Raw genomic sequence first — 20,601 nt, 5'->3', positions numbered from 1 at the left:
GTAGTACAGTTTGTAATCGTTTCTTTTATCATTATTGTATATATATATAAATATATATTTTATACTAAAAAGCGCTGTCATGATTTAAAGCGATCTGAAAAATCGTATTAAAAATAATTTATCATACACAAGTAATCGAATATAAAAAAAAAAAAAATTGTCAAAATGCAACTACAAAAATAACCGACAATCAACGATTGAGCTTCCTTTAACGAATATCATTTTTTTTTTTAATTTTATTTACAATATTTACGCGATCGTCGTAACCATATAAAGTCGGAGAATACACACGTAGGGAGCAAAACGAACGTTCCATGTGCGGGACTTGATTGTTTTAATTCCGTTAACAATTAAATATACACTAGTATGGCATTTTATTATGTCTATATTATTTGTTTTCTAAAATAAATTAGTTTCGCCATTTATCATTATAGAGAACCTCCATGTATCATCGTTTTAATCCCACACATTTTCAAACATAGAATTCATTAAAATGAAAAACGTCCGTTTCATATGTCAAATAAAGTTTACCGCGCACGATAAATACACATATAAAAAAAATAATACGGAATTCAAGTACATGCTACACTTCATGCGTCATACGATCAATAAATTAAAAATCAACAATTTTATTAATCACAATTTTCCAATTTAATCTGCGCGGTAAACTTTATTTAAAAAAAAAAATTATAATAATAATAAGTACATGATATTTTTTCAACATGGGTGTATAAAGTAAAAAAATAAAATAAAAAAAAATAAAAACTACGCATAAAGCGTAGACGCCGGATGAAATAAAATCACTGGATTCGAATACGTAAACAATCATTCTAAGTACATATTTAAGTTAGCAGCCAATATAATTTCAATGTTTCTTGTAAACGTACTAGTTGTCGACCGATGCGCACACTGGTGCACGACGACCTCGATACGTTTACAAAACACATAGCTACACGAAATAACGAGCGTTTACACATCATCGTTTAAAAAAACGCCTTCTGTATATAAAATGGCGAATTCACATTAAAAAAAAAATTAACAAATTCGCTCCAAACGTCATCCATACGCTCTCAAATCATATAACTTCATATATTATCCGGAGCCCACTTTCGTTTATTGTCGAGCTTGTATTCCTGAGCGTTAAAAGATAAAACTCCCAACGAAAAAAAAAAAAACAGAAAAATATTGATAGGACGAGCGGTGTTGCCATAAGAAAAATGGGCCCCGAATCTTAAACCTATGCTTATGGCAGCGAAATTAAAATCGGTAATTAAAAATATCTTTTTTTCCATATATTTATCAATTATTCTAAACCTACCTAGGCTATGTTACAAGTATCCCACTGTCTTTGGGCGCCTGTGACGTCATACGACGTCACGTCCGTAGTAAAACTAAATGTATAATATACACACTTAACTACTATAGTTCATTTACTGTTTCACTACGCACTGCTTCCGATACACTCTTTGGAAATCGTCGGTCGATATTCACCACAGATAAAAAAATAACATTAAACAAAAACATACAGACGCGAGTGGACCCGAGTAACGATTTCGACTACAGACCGTGAGCGTCTCTAGGGGTTCCATCACTGGTTTTTCTATTACTTAAGAGGAACGCCGTTCCGAGGCGGCCGTGTGTCGCTCGCCTTTCCATTCGCATCGATTTTGACATTTGGCAGATTTAAAAAATATATTCAAACACTGAGAACAGAAACGAGGGATAGAATAGAATATTAGTCGACAGGGAGTAACCGAAAAATCCGGTGCTATTTACAAACCGAAACGAAACCATCGTCAACATCGAGCGCGACACACGGAGCCCGGCGCCCTAGTGCCGGCTAGGGCTGCGCGGCGGCGGTAGTGCGGTCTAGGGCAGCGCGCAGGCGCGCGGGAGTCGCTATTGCTGCGGGGCGCCCGAGGGGGGCTGCCCGGACACCTGCCCCATGCCCTGCGGACGAAACGGGACGCGTGAGTGTGCGGCAGTCCGCGTGTGGGAGTGTGTGTGTGTGTGGGGGGGGGGGGGGGGTGTTAGCTCCGCGTACCGGCATGGGCTGGTAGTGGTGCAGCGGCGCGGCGAGCAGCTTGGGCGCGTCCTCCGCCTTCTCCTCCTCGCGCCGCTTGAGGCACGCCGCCTTCGGGTTGAGGTTGCGCTCTGCGGGACACGTAAACATACACTCAGTTGGGGTGGACTGAATGGCGTTGGAATGTAGGAAGTTATAGACAATTCTTCGGATAGTGGTCTCCACAGACACGTCCGTGATTTGCATTTCCGTACCGGGCTTTAGCGAAATCTTAATTTTAGTATTATCGACGGTAAATATATGGATATTCGAATACGAGTTCGATTCCAATCCAAATTTACTTTATTCATGTAGGAGAGAATTTTACAAGTTTTAAAAGCTCGAGGGTTTAAAGTTTGTATGACAATTAATAAGCCACAAAGTCAAACTTTTAAAATGGCTGGACTAGGCCTATTCGAAATATATGTCACTTGCATTGTAGTCTACATACATACGTGCGAGTCTACGTATTCACGACACTGACCTCTGACTTGCTGTTCCAGCGTCATGATGACCTCCACCGCCATATTCAATATGCCCAGTTTCGTCTGAGGTTTATCGCTCTTGAGGTGAGTCATACACATCCTACCGAGCTCCTTCAGCGCTTCGTTTATATCCCTTATTCTTATCCTGGAACATTCAATGAGGTCTATTGAAAAGAGTTTGTATAATAAATATATATATTATATATACATACATAGCTACTTTTAATATTATGTAATTAAACAAATTTATAAATGTATGTTTGATAATAAAAATGTGTATTTTTTAATATAGTGCAACTATATCTGTTCACTTATGTCGTTTTTAATCTGTGTTAAGTAGTGTACATTAGAAAAAAAAAACAAAAACTATACAATATAACAAGGTCACAGTATTGAAGATGTCGCTATGGGAAGGGGGAAGGGGGATAACATACGGCTTCTCACATTCGCTTATAGATCTATTCGCTCACGTAAACGCATCCCTTCTTGATAAATTAATTTAATTTTAATATACTTATACTTAACATAATTTCTCTTTGTATTGTTTTGCTGACTTTACTCTAAGTAGTCACGCACACGAAGACACCTTCTAAGCACGAGCGTCACTCATACTAATGCACGCTGATAATTTAACGTGTGTGTGTGTGTGTGTGTGGGGGGGGGGAATTGTCGACTTCACGAGTGAATATATCGATACTTATTATATAAATGTATTGCATATATCCGCCTCCATAACCATAGACAAGACATCACACCGCAGAGGAGACATATTCATTCCGGTCTTCCTCTGTACATCATACGTGTCTGGCTTGAAGACACATAATATAAGGATAACTTAATAACAATAAAAAAGGCTGAATTGAGAAGCGTCTCTACAAGTAGTAGTCCTCGCTCGTAACAGATTAGGACGCTGAGAAAAGAGTGTATTAAAGCCTACTACATACTACAGAGTTGGCTATCCCTTGCGGACGGTTTGGCCGGAATCGGTCAGGAAGACATCAGCATCAACGATACAAAGTATTCAGTAAAGCAAGTTCCACAATCACTTCACCTACATCAGAGATTAAGAGAACTGCTGTGATATCTCACTCGTGAAATGTTGAAACCTTATAGTATACGTCATTTAGATCTGTAAATCCCACATCCTGTAACTACATATAACGCTGCAAGCTGAATTAGACTCTATATCATTACAATAAGGCGTACCTTTCCCTGGCATTGTTCGCTTGCCGCCTCTCTTTCTCTCTGAGCGCCTTCGCCTGGGGGTCCAACTCGTCGTCGCCTTCGTCGGCTGATGAGCAACTATGCATGCAAATATCGCCCTAATTACATCGAGTTTGAACTCAAAAATCCTTGCTACTAAATTTATATTTTAAGTCTTTTTGGTTTCCAATTAGTTTATGGATTTCGCGTAACTTAGAATAATATTAAAATATATTTCTTTCATTATTTGAAACAAAAGAATTAGTCTGTTTTTTTTTTATAAATCTATAAAATCTATATACAGAGTGTTCAATAAATGATATAAATCAATTTCGTATTAAACTATTTTTTTTTCGATTTCAAAGATAAATAAATAAACTATATATATATATAACCGATATAAAACTACGGAAGCTCTGTGGAAAAATTTTAACGAAACCATACTTCACCTCGGAAACATTCACGAAGGCAGCGCGAGAGAGAGAGACAGCCGACCTCCTAGTAGAGCCAATGAAAGCGTCCAGCGATAACCAACTTTATCGGGTTGATAATAAAGTCTAAAACTGTCTGTCGATGGGAAGCGGTTTTGATAATGATTTACAAATAGCGTCAGTCAAGCGTTATAAAGCGCGTACCTTCTTACAAATAACATTTAGAAATTGTTTTAAATGAATGGTTAAAATATATGTGTGATTATATTTTTATGTGTCACGTAAGTTTCGACACTCTATTTAAAAATAATCTCCACCTGCTCCCTGTATCAAATCAATGGCGACCAAACCCAAAGAATAGCAACTTCACAAATCAAATCAAAATATACTTTATTCAAGTAGACTTTTACAAGCACTTTTGAATCGTCATTTAACAAACTATTCAAAGTAAAGCTACAACCGGTTCGGAATGTAGATTCTACCGAGAAGAACCGGCAAGAAACTCAGTAGTTACTCTATTTCAACATCTAAAAATACAGTCGTGTTAGTTAAATACAATTATATATGTATGTTATGTCTCCTGCCTGGAAGTCAACAAACACTAACTCCACAGGATACTTTACAGCGCAGATAGCGCTATATTGCGCTTTATTAAGCGCAAACAAACTATATCCTCACTCACGTAATCCGATGAGTTCCTACCCGACCTGAAGGATAGTTCAGCATTGCATGAATAACACGCAACAATTCCATTTGTCGTTTCCGGTTCCCAGTAAGCCAGTGTATTCACAGGCACAAGGGGTATAAAAACGCGAGCTTTTGATACTTTTAATACAAAAGGTCACGAGTAACGTCATATTATACTTTACAACAGATTGGAACATGATAAGCTATGACGTCACTAGCAATTCTTAATATTGTTTAAATACAAAGACAGAGGACCTAACAAACGTCCGACAATGCCCCCCCTCCCCCTTCCAACACACACGCGAAAACTAATCTACTACTACTTTTTACACCAATCCGCATTGGAGCAGCGTGGTGGTATATGCTCCAAACCTTCTCCTTGGGAAGGGAGAGGAGGCCTCAGCCCAGCAGTGGGAAATTTACATAAAAAAAAAATGTAAAAAAATACTTTTTTTACCTAACACCTGACGACCAACCCAAACACGCGAGCGAAGCCGCAGGCGACAACGAGTCTAGTATATTGTCTTGTCACCAAGCGAACCTTATAAAATAAATCTAACACCTCACCTTGGGTTAGGGACCTACATACAAATGAGCACACAGATAAAAGCACAACAATTAGTACGCAAAAGGATGCAAGTGTCGCGGCGTTACAACGCGTCATAGGACGTTTCAATACTGTGACCCGGTTAGCGCGATGATAAGCTCTGAAATAAATGTTCGTTAGTGTGCGTATGTATGTGTTTGTATTCAGGGGGCTGTTGACACTTTTGGACAAGTTCCAAGTGCTTTATCAAATATGATGATGTCGTTCCGACCGATATCTCAGGGGAGACCAGCCAACTGCGCAGGACATTATATATAGGAACAGAGAGCGCACCTGTGTCTGTGCAGGCGTGTGTGCGCTGACACAGGTGCGCGCTCTATTCCCTCACTCTTATAAACCGGTAAATCGGTCGACCTGGGGTTCGAACCCAGAATCTCTGGATCTGCAGCCTTATAGACGACAAGTGTGTGTGTTAGTACGGAGTGGTGTGTGTGTGCGTGTGTGCGTGCGTGCGTGCCGACCTCTCGCGCACGTTGTTGGCCTGCCGCCGCTCTCTCTCTCGCGCCGCCTTGGCGTCGGGGTCCAGGTCGTCCTCGTCGGCGGACGAGCAGCTGGTGTCAAACGGATATTAAACAAAACATTGCCGAACTTTTGGAGCATATCTTATATTAGTGGGCGTTTCCGGTGCCCGGTATGGCGCCGTGTTGGCCGGGAGACTTTAACTCATCCATTTCGTTGTACATCGTGAGGAAACCGGCATATCTCGGGTGAAATAGCAGCAAGCATATACATCAACCTGCGGTGGAGTCTATAATTCTTGCCCTGCATTAACCCAGCATTTTTCTTAGGGCTTTAAAATTATACAGAAATGTTTGAAAATTAACAAAAGAGAAAATCCTTGATATCGCAAATTCGATATCACGTTCGTGATGAAATGGATAACAGTGCTGTCTGTCTTTTATACACGAATATTGAATATCGCCATCTAATTCTAACAATTTAAGTTGAAAACATAGCAAATCTTATGATTTCAATATAAAAAATGTTACAAAAGAGAATCAACATCAGTTACTTGTTAAATATCAACAAGTAACGCTTTGTTTTACAGGGCATACCTAACGTGACCATATCGAGCGGGACAGTCCCGTTTTACCCCCTATAAGTGGTGGGTGGGACTTTGTGTATGTAATGAAATATTCTTCCATTTATAGATAAACGATTTACAACAAAAAATAATAGTAGTAAAGTTACTATCTATCAATTGGATTTGTTTTTAGTATTAAAATTATATGAAGATTTCTAAAATTGTATACAAGTGTCGTAAGTCGCACCTCGTATACGGTTAGCAGCACAGTAACGTTTTATGAGAATGATTAATCGATCTAATAATGACAACATCTCTGGGCGGTACGTCTCACTACCAAGAGACTTCTTATATTAAATTTTAAAAAAAAAGTTCTCATTAAAATATTCTAATATTTCATTAAAAAAAAATATATTAGACATCCTGCTCTACTGTAAAAAAATGATGGTCAGGTGTGGTATGCCCGCGTGTGGTGCGTGGCGCGTGGCGGTGCGAGTGGTACTCACTAGCGGCGCGAGCGCTTGTTGCCGGCCGCCTTGCCCAGCGCGTCGGCCGAGCCCGACGACGACGGCTTCGAGTCCAGGCCGGAGTCCGGGGGCTCTTTGCGTTTCTCTGCAAACGAAAGGGCTGTGAGCTACTCGCACTTGTCTGAATGTCCCCCGGGGGACGAGGGGGGAGGCCTCTCGGAGAGGCTGTTACGTGTTGTTGTGACGATTATTTTGCCATGAGTTAGTTTTTCATATTATTCATATATTCGGTTCAAGTTTTTCATATATTCTGATGTGATCTGGTATTTAATTATATTTCTGTTACTTACTGGTGTTGGGCAACAGGTGTCTCTCCATCTTGACGGGCGGCTCTGCGTGCAGGTGCGGCAGTGGACCCCCCACGCGACTCACTGCGGACCGAGACAATCAATCAAATAGGTATTAAGAGGAAAGTGAAGAGATAATTTCCACCAATAATTGTGGAAATGATCTCGATTCATCATCATCCACCACTCAGTTACCCAACATTCCGACCTTCACTTTACTTGGGGTCAGGGGGTTTGTGCAAGCCCGTCAGCTATACCTAATATTATTGTTTTGCGGCTTTAAATTTGAGTGAGCCAGTGTAAACAAGTACGAGGGATCCTAATATCTTAATAACCAAGGTTGGCGACTGACATTGGCGATGTACCCTTTGCCGGGTACATATATCGCGTTATGAGCATAAGGAGGAGTACCGGGCGGCGGCTGGTGGGGATGGTGCACGTCCTGCGGGTAGAGCTCGGGCGCCTCCGCGTGGTTGCGCAGCACGTTGATGGCGTCGTCGAGCCGCTCCTCCATCCGGGCTCCCTGGAATACACCGGGCTAAAATATTAATAAGTAGTTTTCTTAATTTTACAATAGATATAAATATATAGTAACAATACCAGTTCAACTTAATATATTGCTATCGAGGAATTCTTAGCGCGCTTTGTTTTGAATTAATGAATGGTACACTATAAAGTAACGACAGCAAAAAAATTAAATGATTTGTAAAAAAAAAAAAAACAATTACAAAAATGAAATATAAGTTTAAAAAAAACATTATGTTTTTAGCTTCAACTTATCAAAACATAGCGAGAAATCCTTGATATATAACAATCATCGAACCGGCACAGTTAATAATATGAGAACTTACAAATAATTTACTAAAAGATTATATGTCTTTCATTTGAATTAACATACTAATACTATTTGAGGTGAGATTGACTAAATCGTCAAGAATAAAAAAACAAACCAATACATACAAGTAAATATATATCTTATGCTCATATATATACAGTCGATTTATCAAAATATATTTGCAAATATAATCCAGTATTAATACATAATTATTGTATTGAATATTTAAGAGTTTTATTAAGGAAAGCTAAAATAATATTCGAAAGGGATTTATAAGCGCAATTCGATAAGCAAAATAAATATAACTATCATGCCACACTTCATATCGTATTGAGTATCAGTCGAAATAAGATATATATTCATATAGTATCATATGTGTATATATATATCTTAATTTCAAGTAATACTTTAATACATTAATATATACAAAATTATACATGCTCTTATGTATCGTCTTGGAGTTTTACAACGAAATTTATATTATATATTACTAGCGAACTTCGACTTCGCACGGGTACTATTTATCAATAAAGAAAATTATACGGTATAAATATAGCACTCAGGAATAACGTATTCTTCTATCAGTGAAAAGTAATTTAGAATTGGATCATTAGTTCCAGAGAACCCCCCCCCCCCTTTAGGTTAATATAAATACTTTTATTTTTTTGGTAAAGAAGTGTTTTAATTATATTGGAAGAGTTCAAAGACCTATCTACTGTCAGACATTAATTCTTCCTGCGTAAATTCTTGCAAGTAGATTGGTTCCAATAGTTAAAAATGGGGTCGCTTCGTTCTTATCACAAGCAAAAGGTATTAAGTGCCATATTTTCACCCAACAGATGAAATGATAAACAATGATTGTCCGTTACGCTGTTCCACTTCAAGATGACGATATATAATAAAAATATACTAATTGATATAATAACGAAAGTTTCTATTATAAAAAATACCAAACATGATAAAGGCTTCGTAGTAATAATAATCTAATCTATTTCATTTTTTCGAAAAGATAAGAAAAGAAGTAAAACCTGTGAATGTGCGACGTTTCTGTGTGTAACGTTAAAGTAAAACGTTTCTGACGCTTACGATACAATATTTTCGTGTAACGTCTATGTGTGTGTGTGTTTGCTTTTATATATTAAACAAAATCATTAATTATATATTAATGTTTCACTGACAGACTTAAGACAACGACGGCAAATCTCAAGACTGTTTATTTGCGATATTTTAATATTTATGACACATGTGCGCGATACACGAATGTTAACAATTTCATGTGTATACATTCCAGTAAATGAGCAACGTGAAGCCGTTATCGCGTGGTACCACCAAGCGCTACTCACCCCCACGTCAGAGTGCTCGCGGAGGAAGACCATCGCCTCGTCGAGCTGTCGCTGCTCGGCCGGCGCGCCCTGACCATCGGTATCGTTCAGAGGCGAACGGGAGCTACCCAGCCGTTTTATTGGGGGGGAGTTTCGATAATAATTTACAACTCTAGGCATCGGTTATATTTACGCCTAATGTTATGTGAATGTTATATTCTATTATTTTGGGTGGGGATAATTTTGTAAATAGAATTGATTTTTACAAATAAATGTCTGTCGGTATGTTGAGTAAATCATGAATATATTACAACTTTAATTTTCTATAAATGACAATCGACTAAAAAATCCCCCCCTTTTATAGAGACGTATCGTAATTTTTTCACATTATACAAGAGCAAAATACATACTCTAGCGACTACTAGCTACAAACAAAATCAACTCAATAATTATTAATTGAAGAAATAAAAAAAAAAACCTAAGAAGGCTAATAGCTCCACGCTCGCTGGTATTAAGAACACAGAAAACAACAGAAAACAAATAAGTCGAGTGTGATTTAAATTAAAATTCGAGACAAAAACCGATTAAAAATCGGACGACTAGATTCTGAGTCGAGGTCCAAGAAGAACTGTCCCATCTTCAAACAAACCAGACACAATAGTGACGTATCTTGTTATGAATGACATATTTGTGTTGCCAGAGTAAAAAAAAAATTAATTTATTATCACACTCAACTGTTTCAAACAAAAAAAAAGATATATATCAAAAGCTTTACATCGAAACGTCTATGCTATAAAATCTTACTACACTCAAATTATAGCACTTAACATTTCATACACTGATCAAGAACATTTACAAAAAAAAAAAACAACGTTAGTAACGTACATGCGGGGAACATGCCACAACTTATTTAAAAGTATACTCCAAAAATTTTCAGTTAAAAATAAAGCTTTCGTTGGTCTATGTGGTGATGATGGCACGATGGTACCTCTGTCGTTAAGATTACTATAAATGATCAATATTCTGAATGATGTAGTTATGAGTAGTCGTCGACAAAGTCTACCCATATTGGTGGCTACAAATTTATTCGGTTTATAACGGAAATATGGAGCCTAGATCTTCCACTCACCATAACCGGTGGGAACACGACGTGCTGGTGACCGTTCGGTATGACGGAGCCGGGCAGCGGCGCGTGCGGGGTGGAGGCGGTGGGCGGTGACGAAACTCCCGTCGCTACCCAGTTTGCTTGCTGGAATTTGTGTTTATATATGTATAAATAATCACGCTGGTATGGTTCGTTGGCTTTATAAAGCATTTGAGTTCAGACCTCGAATCGGTTCAAAAAAAAAAAATTATTGGGTTGGTAACACTTTTCGGGTATTTTTTGACTTTCCGACCCGTCGTAGTATGAGACAAAAACAGAGAGTGCACCTATGTTTGACGACATATAACACCTCGCTTTGTTTGAACCCTCAATCTTCGTTATATTTCTTCTGCCATGCCTCGCTCTTGCTCCGCTCTCAATCTCTACCATGAACTATGGGGTATATGGATAGCGTCCGTACCTGTCCGTTGTGGTGCGCGTGGTGCGGGTGGTGCGGCGAGTGCTTGAGCGGGGGGTAGAGGCGAGCGTGCAGCGGCGGGGGCGAGTGCACGGGCGTGGAGGGGGACGAGCCGTACGACGACAGGCTGCCCGCCTCGCCGCCCGCGCCCGGCGTGCTGGCCGCGCCCGCGTACATCTACCGCGATACGGGGGCACATGTATACACAACAAATATATAACTAGAAGGCAGCAGGCGTACATATGGTTATACTATTATATAAAATGAAATTCAAAAGATAAGAAGCAAAGACATCAGAGCAAAAACCAACTTAATAGAAGTACTATATCATGCTCGCAAACAAAAATGGCATGGCGTGGGCATATACCGAGATACACAGACAATAGATGGACATTAGAAACCACAACATGGAAAGGATATGCGGGAAAAAGAAGAAGAGATCATCCAAGGAACAGGTAATAATAATTGTAGCAGCAGGAAAAAAATGGAGAGGATAAGTAAAAGATAGAAAATTGTGGAGTAAGCTAGAGGAGTTCTTTACAAAGCGTGGGGTACCAATAATACAGTGGTAGAATAGAACCAGGAATGTTATGGAGTAACCGTAAACGTAACCGAAACTATTGCATAACCGAAATAAAAATTCTCCCGAAACCGTAACCGAATCGGATGAAAAATTGTCCGTATGTGTGGAACGTGTAACACTTTTTCCCAATGACATACACCCAAAGGACATCGCATACGTCATGAATGACACATTAAATCGCTTGGTCAATGACGTAGTGTATACTAAAAAAATAAACAGGTTAGACTTTTGCTTCACGTCGTCACTTGAACACATGTGTGAACGACGCGTTAAGATATCGGACGAGATGATATTCAGACTCGAAGGACAAAATTAAGTGAAAATCTATACACTCCATTACATCCATAAGAGGAAAAAAAGTCAAATAAATAAACAACATTTGACAGCAAATTGACGCGATATCATTGGTCGAGAGCTTGATCTATCTATGATATTCACCATGGATTAGCGAAAAATTGCGTTTTGAACGTCGACGAAACTGTTGTCAAATTTTGGAATTTTGAAATCATAAACTCTTAGTAGTGCACAATATAGCTGAGTTATTTGTAAATAGCATCTAAGGTTTGCTTATCTTCTTTCCTACTTCCATTGGAATGGGTTATATAACGGTATAGTCGATTTTTTCATCTGCCTTACCGGCTGCATGGGCGGTTTCGCTACGATCATGGGATCGCTGGGCGAGTGCACGGGCGCAGCCGCCCTGAACGATGACATCGGCGGCAGCGGCAGCTCGGCGCCGCCCGTCGAGCTCGTGTCCGCCGCCGGCGCGCCTGCTATACCTGAAAACGAAACCACATCCGGTTTTAATAATTAATTCATTTATTATTATCTATACTAATACCATTACCGCGAAAGTAACTGTCTGTCTGTTTTCTCTGAAATTAGTGACTACTGAGTTTCATGCCGGCTTTTTTCATTAGAATCTACATTCCGAACCGATGGTAGCGTCACTTAATATAGTTTGTAAAATAACGATTTAAAAGTTTAAGTAAAAGACTACTTGAATAATGTATACTTTGATTTTGATTTTGACTCTCCCTCCCATATCATCACCAAATCCACGCAAATCAAACAAATAATATTTATAAAATTTAGGTAATAACTATTGACCTCCCAGTTCTGGTTCAAGCTCACCAGATGTCTCGTTTCCGAGCGAGAGTTTTCCGAGAAACAATCGCATGTATTTGCTGTTAAGGAAAATTGTTTACGTTGAAATGATGAATTGTGTTCGTGATTTCATTTAAAGACTCGGAATCAAATATCGCATTATTTACGGATCCGCGATTTCGATACTTATTAGATAGCGATTCGAAATCGACTGCGTTGTCGATGTTGGACACAAGTTAAGTTACGTGATGGTAGGGCTTTGTGCGAGCCCGTCTGGGTATGTACCAACCACTTATCAGATATTCTACCGCCAAACAGCAGTACTCAGTATTGTTGTGTTCCGGTTCAAAGGGTGAGTGAGCCAGTATAACTACAGGCACAAGGGACGTAACATCTTAGTTCCAAAGGTTGGTGGCTCATTGGTGATGTAAGGAATGGTTAATATTTCTTACAACGCACTTGTCTACGGGCGGTGGTGCCACTTACCATCAAGTGGCCCATTTGCTCGTCCGCCTACCGATAAGGCCTCTTATCATTTAGATTATAAACTTCGAATCTTATTGCGCCACGTTGATTCAATACGGTTTGGTCGACACTCATGTACGCTAAATGAGTGTCATGAATTTTCATACCACTAAATAAACTAGGGTGTTATGTCAATTGTGGCTGTACCGGTTACAGCCACAGAAACCCTTCAATAATTTTATTTTTTACATACATTGACAGCTCCTGTAAATTTCCCACACTGGGCTAAGGCCTCCTCTCCTTTTTTAGGAGAAGGTTTGGAGCATATTCCACCACGCTGCTCCAATGCGGGTTAGTGAATACAAATGTGGCAGCATGTCGTTGAAATTAGACACATGCAGGTTTTCTCACGATGTTTTCCTTCACCGCCGAGCACGAGATGAATTATAAGCACAAATTAGGGCAAATGAAAATTCAGTGGTGCTTGTCTGGGTTTTAACCCGCAATCATCGGTTATGATGCACGCGTTCTAACCACTTGGCCATCTCGGCTCTAAATCCTTCAAACCGGAACACAATTATACTAAGTATTAATTTTGGGTAGTAGAACATCAAAAAACTTAAAACAAAGTCAATACAAAATTTAAAAAAATATAACATAATCACACATACCAGGTGACGTAGCGTAGGGGTCATGGTGGTAGGGCGGCGGCGGTGGCGGTTGGTAGTAGCCCGCCGCCCACTCGCCGCCGTAGTACGGCTCCTGGTAGCCAGCGCTGTTGCCGGCCCCCTTCGGAGACGCGTACCGGCTGGGCGAGTCGTGACCGAATTCATCGCTGCCATACTGTAAAATAAAAAAATATATATAAGCACATGTTAATTCATTATTTACGTATAAAAAAACATATTATTTATGTATTATATATGTATAATTATTTTATACACGTCACGGACACGTCACTGCTCCCACATAACTGAAATCATTTCGATGGATTATTGTGAGTTAAGAGTGTATCTCTGGGTGGTTTATATTGGATCCAGTAGGTGGCGCTGAGAAAAAACTAAATATTAATAAATTTTTGGACTTGTCGATGGACCACTTGTTGGTAAGTAGTTACCATCGACCGTAGACATCGGCGCTGTAAGAAATTTCAACCAAACCATACACCGCCAATGGGCAAACCAACGATATACAATTTTAACAATAGTTCCTTTACAAACGAATGATAGATATACATTTAGAGCCCATAGTAAAGTCATTGGATATAATTACACGAAACGGCTTATAGAGATTTGCTTTACGCATTATAGAGACGAAAACGTACATTCATAATTGCAAAGGAAAGTCGGACAAGGGACATTAATATCATAGATAATTCCCATATCTGGCGTTCAGAAAGCGACAATCACGAACCGAACTCACAATAGACCTCAATGCGACATTACAACTTTATAGGAAACTAGCGATCCGACCCGGCTTCGCACGGATAAGTAAAGTAAATGATATCATATCTTATGTATTAATAGTGTAAGCCGATTTTTGTCGGTTATGGTTTCATTTTGAAGAGCTCCAGACGTAGACGTGCAGAGAATTAAAGATGATTCTTGATAGCAATTTACTAAATTGTTACAATTCAACAAAGAATACATTTTAGAGAGCGGAGAAAAGTTACTGGTCTTTTTGGGAGCGGTACTACGGCTGTATAAGAAAAAAAATTAAAAACGCAAACCAATTTAAAGTAAATAGTTTTCGACAATCCAGATACAATAACAAATGTAGATAAGTGACTTGCAATTTAAAATGAAATCATAATAAAACCTGTAATAGGTTACGAAAATCCTTAAAAATAAGATTTTAAATTAACATGGTTATGTTTATTAATAACAGTATTTGAAACGGGATACTTACCATGTTTTTTTATTATTATTTGTTCAAGAGACTCGTGTCTCGTGAACAAGACATTCGTAGATAATGTCGAAATATCGAGCTCCACCAAATAATAATAGAAAACATGGTAAATATCCCGTTTTAAATACTGTTAGTAATCCTTAAAAAAATTTAGAAGTTTCGCGGGAGATCTGCCAGTATATATATATATATATATATATATATATATATATATATATATATATATATATATATATATATATATATAATTTATACTCATTAGCATTAGCAGCCAGTAAATTTTCCCACTGCTGGGCTAAAGGCCTCCTCTCCCTTTGAGGAGAAGGTTTGGAGCATAATCCACCACGCTGCTCCAATGCGGATTGGCGGAATACACATGTGGCAGAATTTCCTTGAAATTAGACACATGCAGGTTTCCTCACGATGTTTTCCTTCACCGCCGAGCACGAGATGAATTATAAACACAAATTAAGCACATGAAAATTTAGTGGTGCCTGCCTGGGTTTGAACCCGAAATCATCGGTTAAGATGCACGCGTTCTAATCACTGGGCCATCTCGGCTCTCGTTATATAATTTATACTCTATATCGTCGATCGTTTAGAATTGTATCTGTAATTCCGGAGATTACCCCCTACATATAATTTTTTACTCTTTATCTACATGTAAAGATTTATAAACTTGAGGCAGTTTAGTACAATTTGAGATACAACAAACTCAAACTCAAATTCCTTTATTCAATATAGAAGCATTACACTTATTGGTAGTCAAATTAAACACTACCACCGGTTCGGAAGAGGGAACACCCTGATCTGAGAAGAACCGACGAAAGAAACTCAACGGGTCTTTTTGTGAAACAAATTTTTGTGTTCCGTGTTTTGTTTCATGTTTCGAACATGTTCTATTTGTTGTTTCCAACTTTAACGTTCCTGTTTTGTGCGTTAATCCCATAAAATCTACTTAAACGGTAGACTGACTAAATAACCAGGAATCACCCGTAGATATTTGCAGGCTATAATTTTTTAAAAGATTATTTATTTATGTAATTATATAATTTCATACAAATATATACTTCGATAATTAAAATCCGCGGAATTAATTTTCGCTGGTTTTTATGAGGAAACAGTAACATTACATTTAATTTAATAATTGAAAAATAATAATATAAAATTTATTTATTAATAAGTACCATTGCCTTAGACATTGATAGGATGTTATTTGCGAGATGTCCGACAGAAAAGTATGAGAGAGGAAGACTTGCCGAATCCGAGTAAAATTGGGATAAAGGCAGGAGGATGATGATGATGACCTTAGACATCGATGACATTGAGCTGGTAACACCTTGTGTTACACGAAACTAATCTAATTAAGATATTACACGCTATGTATTTTAATTACCAAGATAAAGACTTCGGCCCATGATAAATAAGTTACATTAAAATGTATTAAATGAGTAATTACATATAAGATCGTGCAATCAATCGCAGACCGATAATATACGTACAGCAGGTTGGCGTATTGGCGAATCGATATGTCGTATTATAAATGACGATATAATCATTACAAAATTTTTGGAGACGTGCAAATTTTTTATTGATTTTGAAGGGTTAAGATCAAATTTCGCCCCCTCGGCGAACACTCTATTTTATTGTATATATGTATATATAAAGGTAAGGGGAGGGGCGATCCAACCTCTTGTTAGACATTGGCATTGACATCACCAATGCGCCACCAACCTTGGAAACTGGCTTACTTACCCTTAAAACCGAAACAACTATACTCTTAGTATTGCTGATGGTGTTCAAATATATTATGATGAACGGGTGCCACCTACCACTACCACTACCCTACTACTAAGTACCTATATTTGTATATATGTGTATATAAAATATGTATTTCCCTATATATTTAATTTCATTAAATAAACCCACCGACTCGTAGCGGACTTGCGTGATGGAATGAACTCCTGATCCACCTTCTTCTACCAAAAATTACAATCTTGAATTATTTTTTAAGAATACACATAAATTATTATTTAAGAATACATATACAAGATACACACAAACATACACTTTGATTGTAATATACGCTTAAAGCGTTCAACCAAAGTGTCTCTTCGGTCGTGTTCGACCGCGGAATCGAACTTCATATATGGCTAGCCGACTTGTCAAGCGTTTCCCGTTAAAGCTTATGAGCATAAAGTACACCGCTGACTCAACGAAACTATACAGATTGTAAATTCAATATGGAACAAATTGCATTTATATTACTAAATAATTTAAAGAGTGTCCAAAACTATTAAAATTGTCGTGATTAGCACCGTGTTCTTGGTTACGGTCACGAGTCATGAGCATGACATACGATAGTGCATATGTGAGTGCAAACGTGTGCAGTCTCTAGACTCTTACAATCATTATCTGATGGTACCACCATTCACCACTACCGTAGAGGTCGTAGAAAAAAATCTTGCCTACGCAACATCATGGACCGAAATCGCGAGTGCCGCTGAGCTGTTCTGTCTGGTGAGGTATAGGGAGGATTACGCGAAACTAACTGCCATTTTTTGCTGGTTGGAGAAGCACCCGAAGAAGAAGAAACTAGCTACTCGTCACGAATTCGCTCGGCTATGTGACAGATCCTATCATAGATGTTTTTTACGAAACTTTAAGGAAGGACGAAGGAATAATTTACCCCCGTTTTTGCAACATGTTTTCTTAATAACCCTATTGGTTTTAGCGGATCGATATATAGCTTTATGTGTTTATATATGGACTATATATATAACACTGAAAGAATTCTTCAAATCGGACCAGTAGTTCCCGATATTAACGCGACTTAATTCGACTAAACAAACAAACTGTTCAAAAAACCTTTATAATATCGTAAAACGACAAACCATTTACAAACCAAAATCATCTACAACACTAAGATTAATTCGTAACAAATATATAACGCGGACTCCTAGTTATCCGCGTGATTCAGGCCTCAAGTGTAAGTAATTACGTATTACCGTCTATAATATTAGTGTAGTATTGTCCTCTATAAGGAGCGGCTAAGCATAATTGCTAATGGCAGACTATTCGTTAAGAGTTGACCAAAATTTAAAGTATCTCTACCTAGATTATATATTTGTACCCATTTGGGTAGTAACTACAAATACCTTTCGTAATCTACCACCAAACAGCAACTCGCTGATCGGCCTTAAAGGATCGCGATCGCGACTTAAGAAGCATTTTCGTAACAGTTATTCGGATTTTATGATGACACAGATTCATATTAACTGGGATTCTTGAAATTTTGGTTAGATTCTTTAGGAAATCTTTACACGATTTAAGAATCTTTACATACGATAGAAAATAAAAGCGAACCTTTATTAAAAACATCAGATTTTCAGATACTTTAGAACTGATTTTTCATTGTTTGACAATAATAATATTTCATTAAACGTTTTTTCGTTAATTCCGTGGTTGAGTAGTGTGTACACGGGTTTCATGGGTACGCCACTCCGAGGTCACAGGTTGGATTCCCGGCCGAGTCGATTTAGAAAAAGTTCATTAGTTTTTTATGCTGTCTTGGGTCTGGGAGTATGTGGTACCGTCGTTACTTCTGATTTTCCATAACACGAGTGCTTTAGCTACTTACATTGGGATCAGAGTAATGTATGTGATGTTGTCCAATATTTATTTATTTATATTTCATTAAAAAATATCGTATTGAATATTTATTAAAGCAAACGTTTTTGGAATCGGTTTAACTTGTTTAATAAATGAACAAAGAAAACAAAAATATAAGTCTTATATATGTGTACTCTATATCCTTATATAAATCGTATATATATACAACTCTAGACTATATATTTATATAACTTCTTAAAAATTCCTCACACGTCATTTAAAAAACGGTTAGTTTGATCGAAGAGCGTAAAATCGACTCGAGATCGGCGCGCGCGCAGACATTAAACTCAACAATAGACTCTGACTCATTAATTCCGAGACTCGATCGAGAACAAATTATTTTTTAGAAAAATTTTGATTACATCCTTCCCTGAATTCCATTACAGTTACATTAAATACATTCGTTTGAGAATTACTTTGTCTCGAGTTTAGATTTAAGCGGTGACGTCACCGGTGACGATTCAAGTGCCTTTATGAACCTGCTTGAATGAAGAATATTGTGATTATGAAGACACCAAATTCATTTTTATAAACTAATTTATACATACAAATATACATATATATTTATTTATTTATTTGTATTTCAAATGTTGGAAAGGAGTAACATCTTAATCTCTCTCGGCGGTAGAGTTTTATAAAATGTCGATTCTAAAGAGGTTGTAAGAGCCTACTTGTTAGAGGTATATTTTGATTGTTATATAACCTTAAAAACACCAACTAGATCATGAACAGGTAGATCTACTGCCATCCAGAGCATCCTAAACATTCTAAAGTTAACAGTACACATACCAATAGAACCATATTTGGGCACAGTTTAACGCAGGGGTGGTTGCTCTCTTGCTCCCTCGGAAATAAGTTATCCTATAAAAAGAAACCGAGCCAAGCACCGAAAGGATACACAATCATATAATCTCACTGACGCATCGCTGGGTCGTTTCCTGTGGGATGAATTAGAGCAACAGCCTATGTCATGAGCGACAGCGATTTAAAGCGAATAAGGAATCATTTTTAAAAACCATCATTTCACCATCGATAAAACTATCATCTTATCGTGAGAATATAAAATAATCTAGATACTTTTACGTCACGTCGCCAAGTCGAAGTCCAAGCCTATTCCGACCAATGAAACCGTGGTTGACGCGGAATTGACGCGATTTCATTGGTCGAGAGCTTGAGTAATCTATGATATTCGTTTTTGACGTTAGATCGTTTTAAACGTCAACGAAGCTGTTATAAAAACTACGTAAGTTAAAATTATTGTATTATAAGAGAGTATTAGTATTTTATAATATCTCTGAGTTTAAAGGTAAATATATGGTTTGTCTATCTTATTTCTTTCTTCGTTTTGAATTGTGTATAGAGGTTTCTTTCACAGGCAATTAAGAGTTTAATCGTCCAAGAGCTAACAAAAACTCAAATACAGTAACAGCCTGTAAATTTCCCACTGCTAAGCTAAGGCTTCCGCTCCCTTTGAGGAGAAGGCTAGGAGCATTTTCCACCACGCTGCTCCAATGTGGGTTGGTGGATTCACAGGTTTCCCTACGATGTTTTCATCCACCGCCGAGCACGAGATGAATTATAAACACATGAAAATTCACTGGTTCTTGCCTGGGCTTGAACCCGCGATCATTAGTTAAGATGCACGCGTTCTAACCACTGGGCCATCTCGGCTCCCAAAAAAACTCAAATACGCACATAAAATAATATTTAACGTTAAAGAAACACCGAATCTAATTGTAGACTTTTTTTTAACATATTAAACGCTCATATATTGGACCAAGCGACCAGAGGGATATGTTTTTTTTGTACATGAAATGTATTAGTAGTTGTCCCA

At 38.0% G+C, this 20,601-nt stretch overlaps 1 protein-coding gene across 9 annotated transcripts in view; it reads right to left on the bottom strand.

Annotated features, from left to right (window-relative positions):
* Positions 1-1,434: 1,434 nt before the first annotated feature.
* Positions 1,435-20,601, bottom strand: part of LOC125074414 (protein daughterless) — a 126,678-nt gene continuing 107,511 nt past the window's right edge. For 4 of the 9 annotated variants that reach the window (XM_047685754.1, XM_047685755.1, XM_047685746.1 and 1 more), the window contains 12 exons: positions 13,859-14,030; positions 12,252-12,394; positions 11,036-11,209; positions 10,600-10,719; positions 9,492-9,560; positions 7,725-7,851; positions 7,317-7,397; positions 7,006-7,111; positions 3,754-3,849; positions 2,547-2,692; positions 2,045-2,154; positions 1,435-1,950 (listed from right to left, as the gene is read on the bottom strand). In XM_047685754.1, coding sequence (XP_047541710.1) covers positions 1,900-1,950; positions 2,045-2,154; positions 2,547-2,692; positions 3,754-3,849; positions 7,006-7,111; positions 7,317-7,397; positions 7,725-7,851; positions 9,492-9,560; positions 10,600-10,719; positions 11,036-11,209; positions 12,252-12,394; positions 13,859-14,030 — 1,395 coding nt within the window. In that variant the 3' untranslated portion in view covers positions 1,435-1,899. Of the gene's footprint in view, positions 1,951-2,044; positions 2,155-2,546; positions 2,693-3,753; positions 3,850-5,936; positions 6,027-7,005; positions 7,112-7,316; positions 7,398-7,724; positions 7,852-9,491; positions 9,561-10,599; positions 10,720-11,035; positions 11,210-12,251; positions 12,395-13,858; positions 14,031-20,601 lie in introns of all 9 variants that reach the window. The other 5 variants (XM_047685749.1, XM_047685750.1, XM_047685752.1 and 2 more) reach the window with 5 other exon arrangements.

The sequence above is a fragment of the Vanessa atalanta genome, chromosome 27 (genome assembly GCF_905147765.1).
Source record: "Vanessa atalanta chromosome 27, ilVanAtal1.2, whole genome shotgun sequence".
NCBI lineage: Eukaryota > Metazoa > Arthropoda > Insecta > Lepidoptera > Nymphalidae > Vanessa > Vanessa atalanta.
This window is presented reverse-complemented; position numbering and strand designations above follow the sequence as displayed.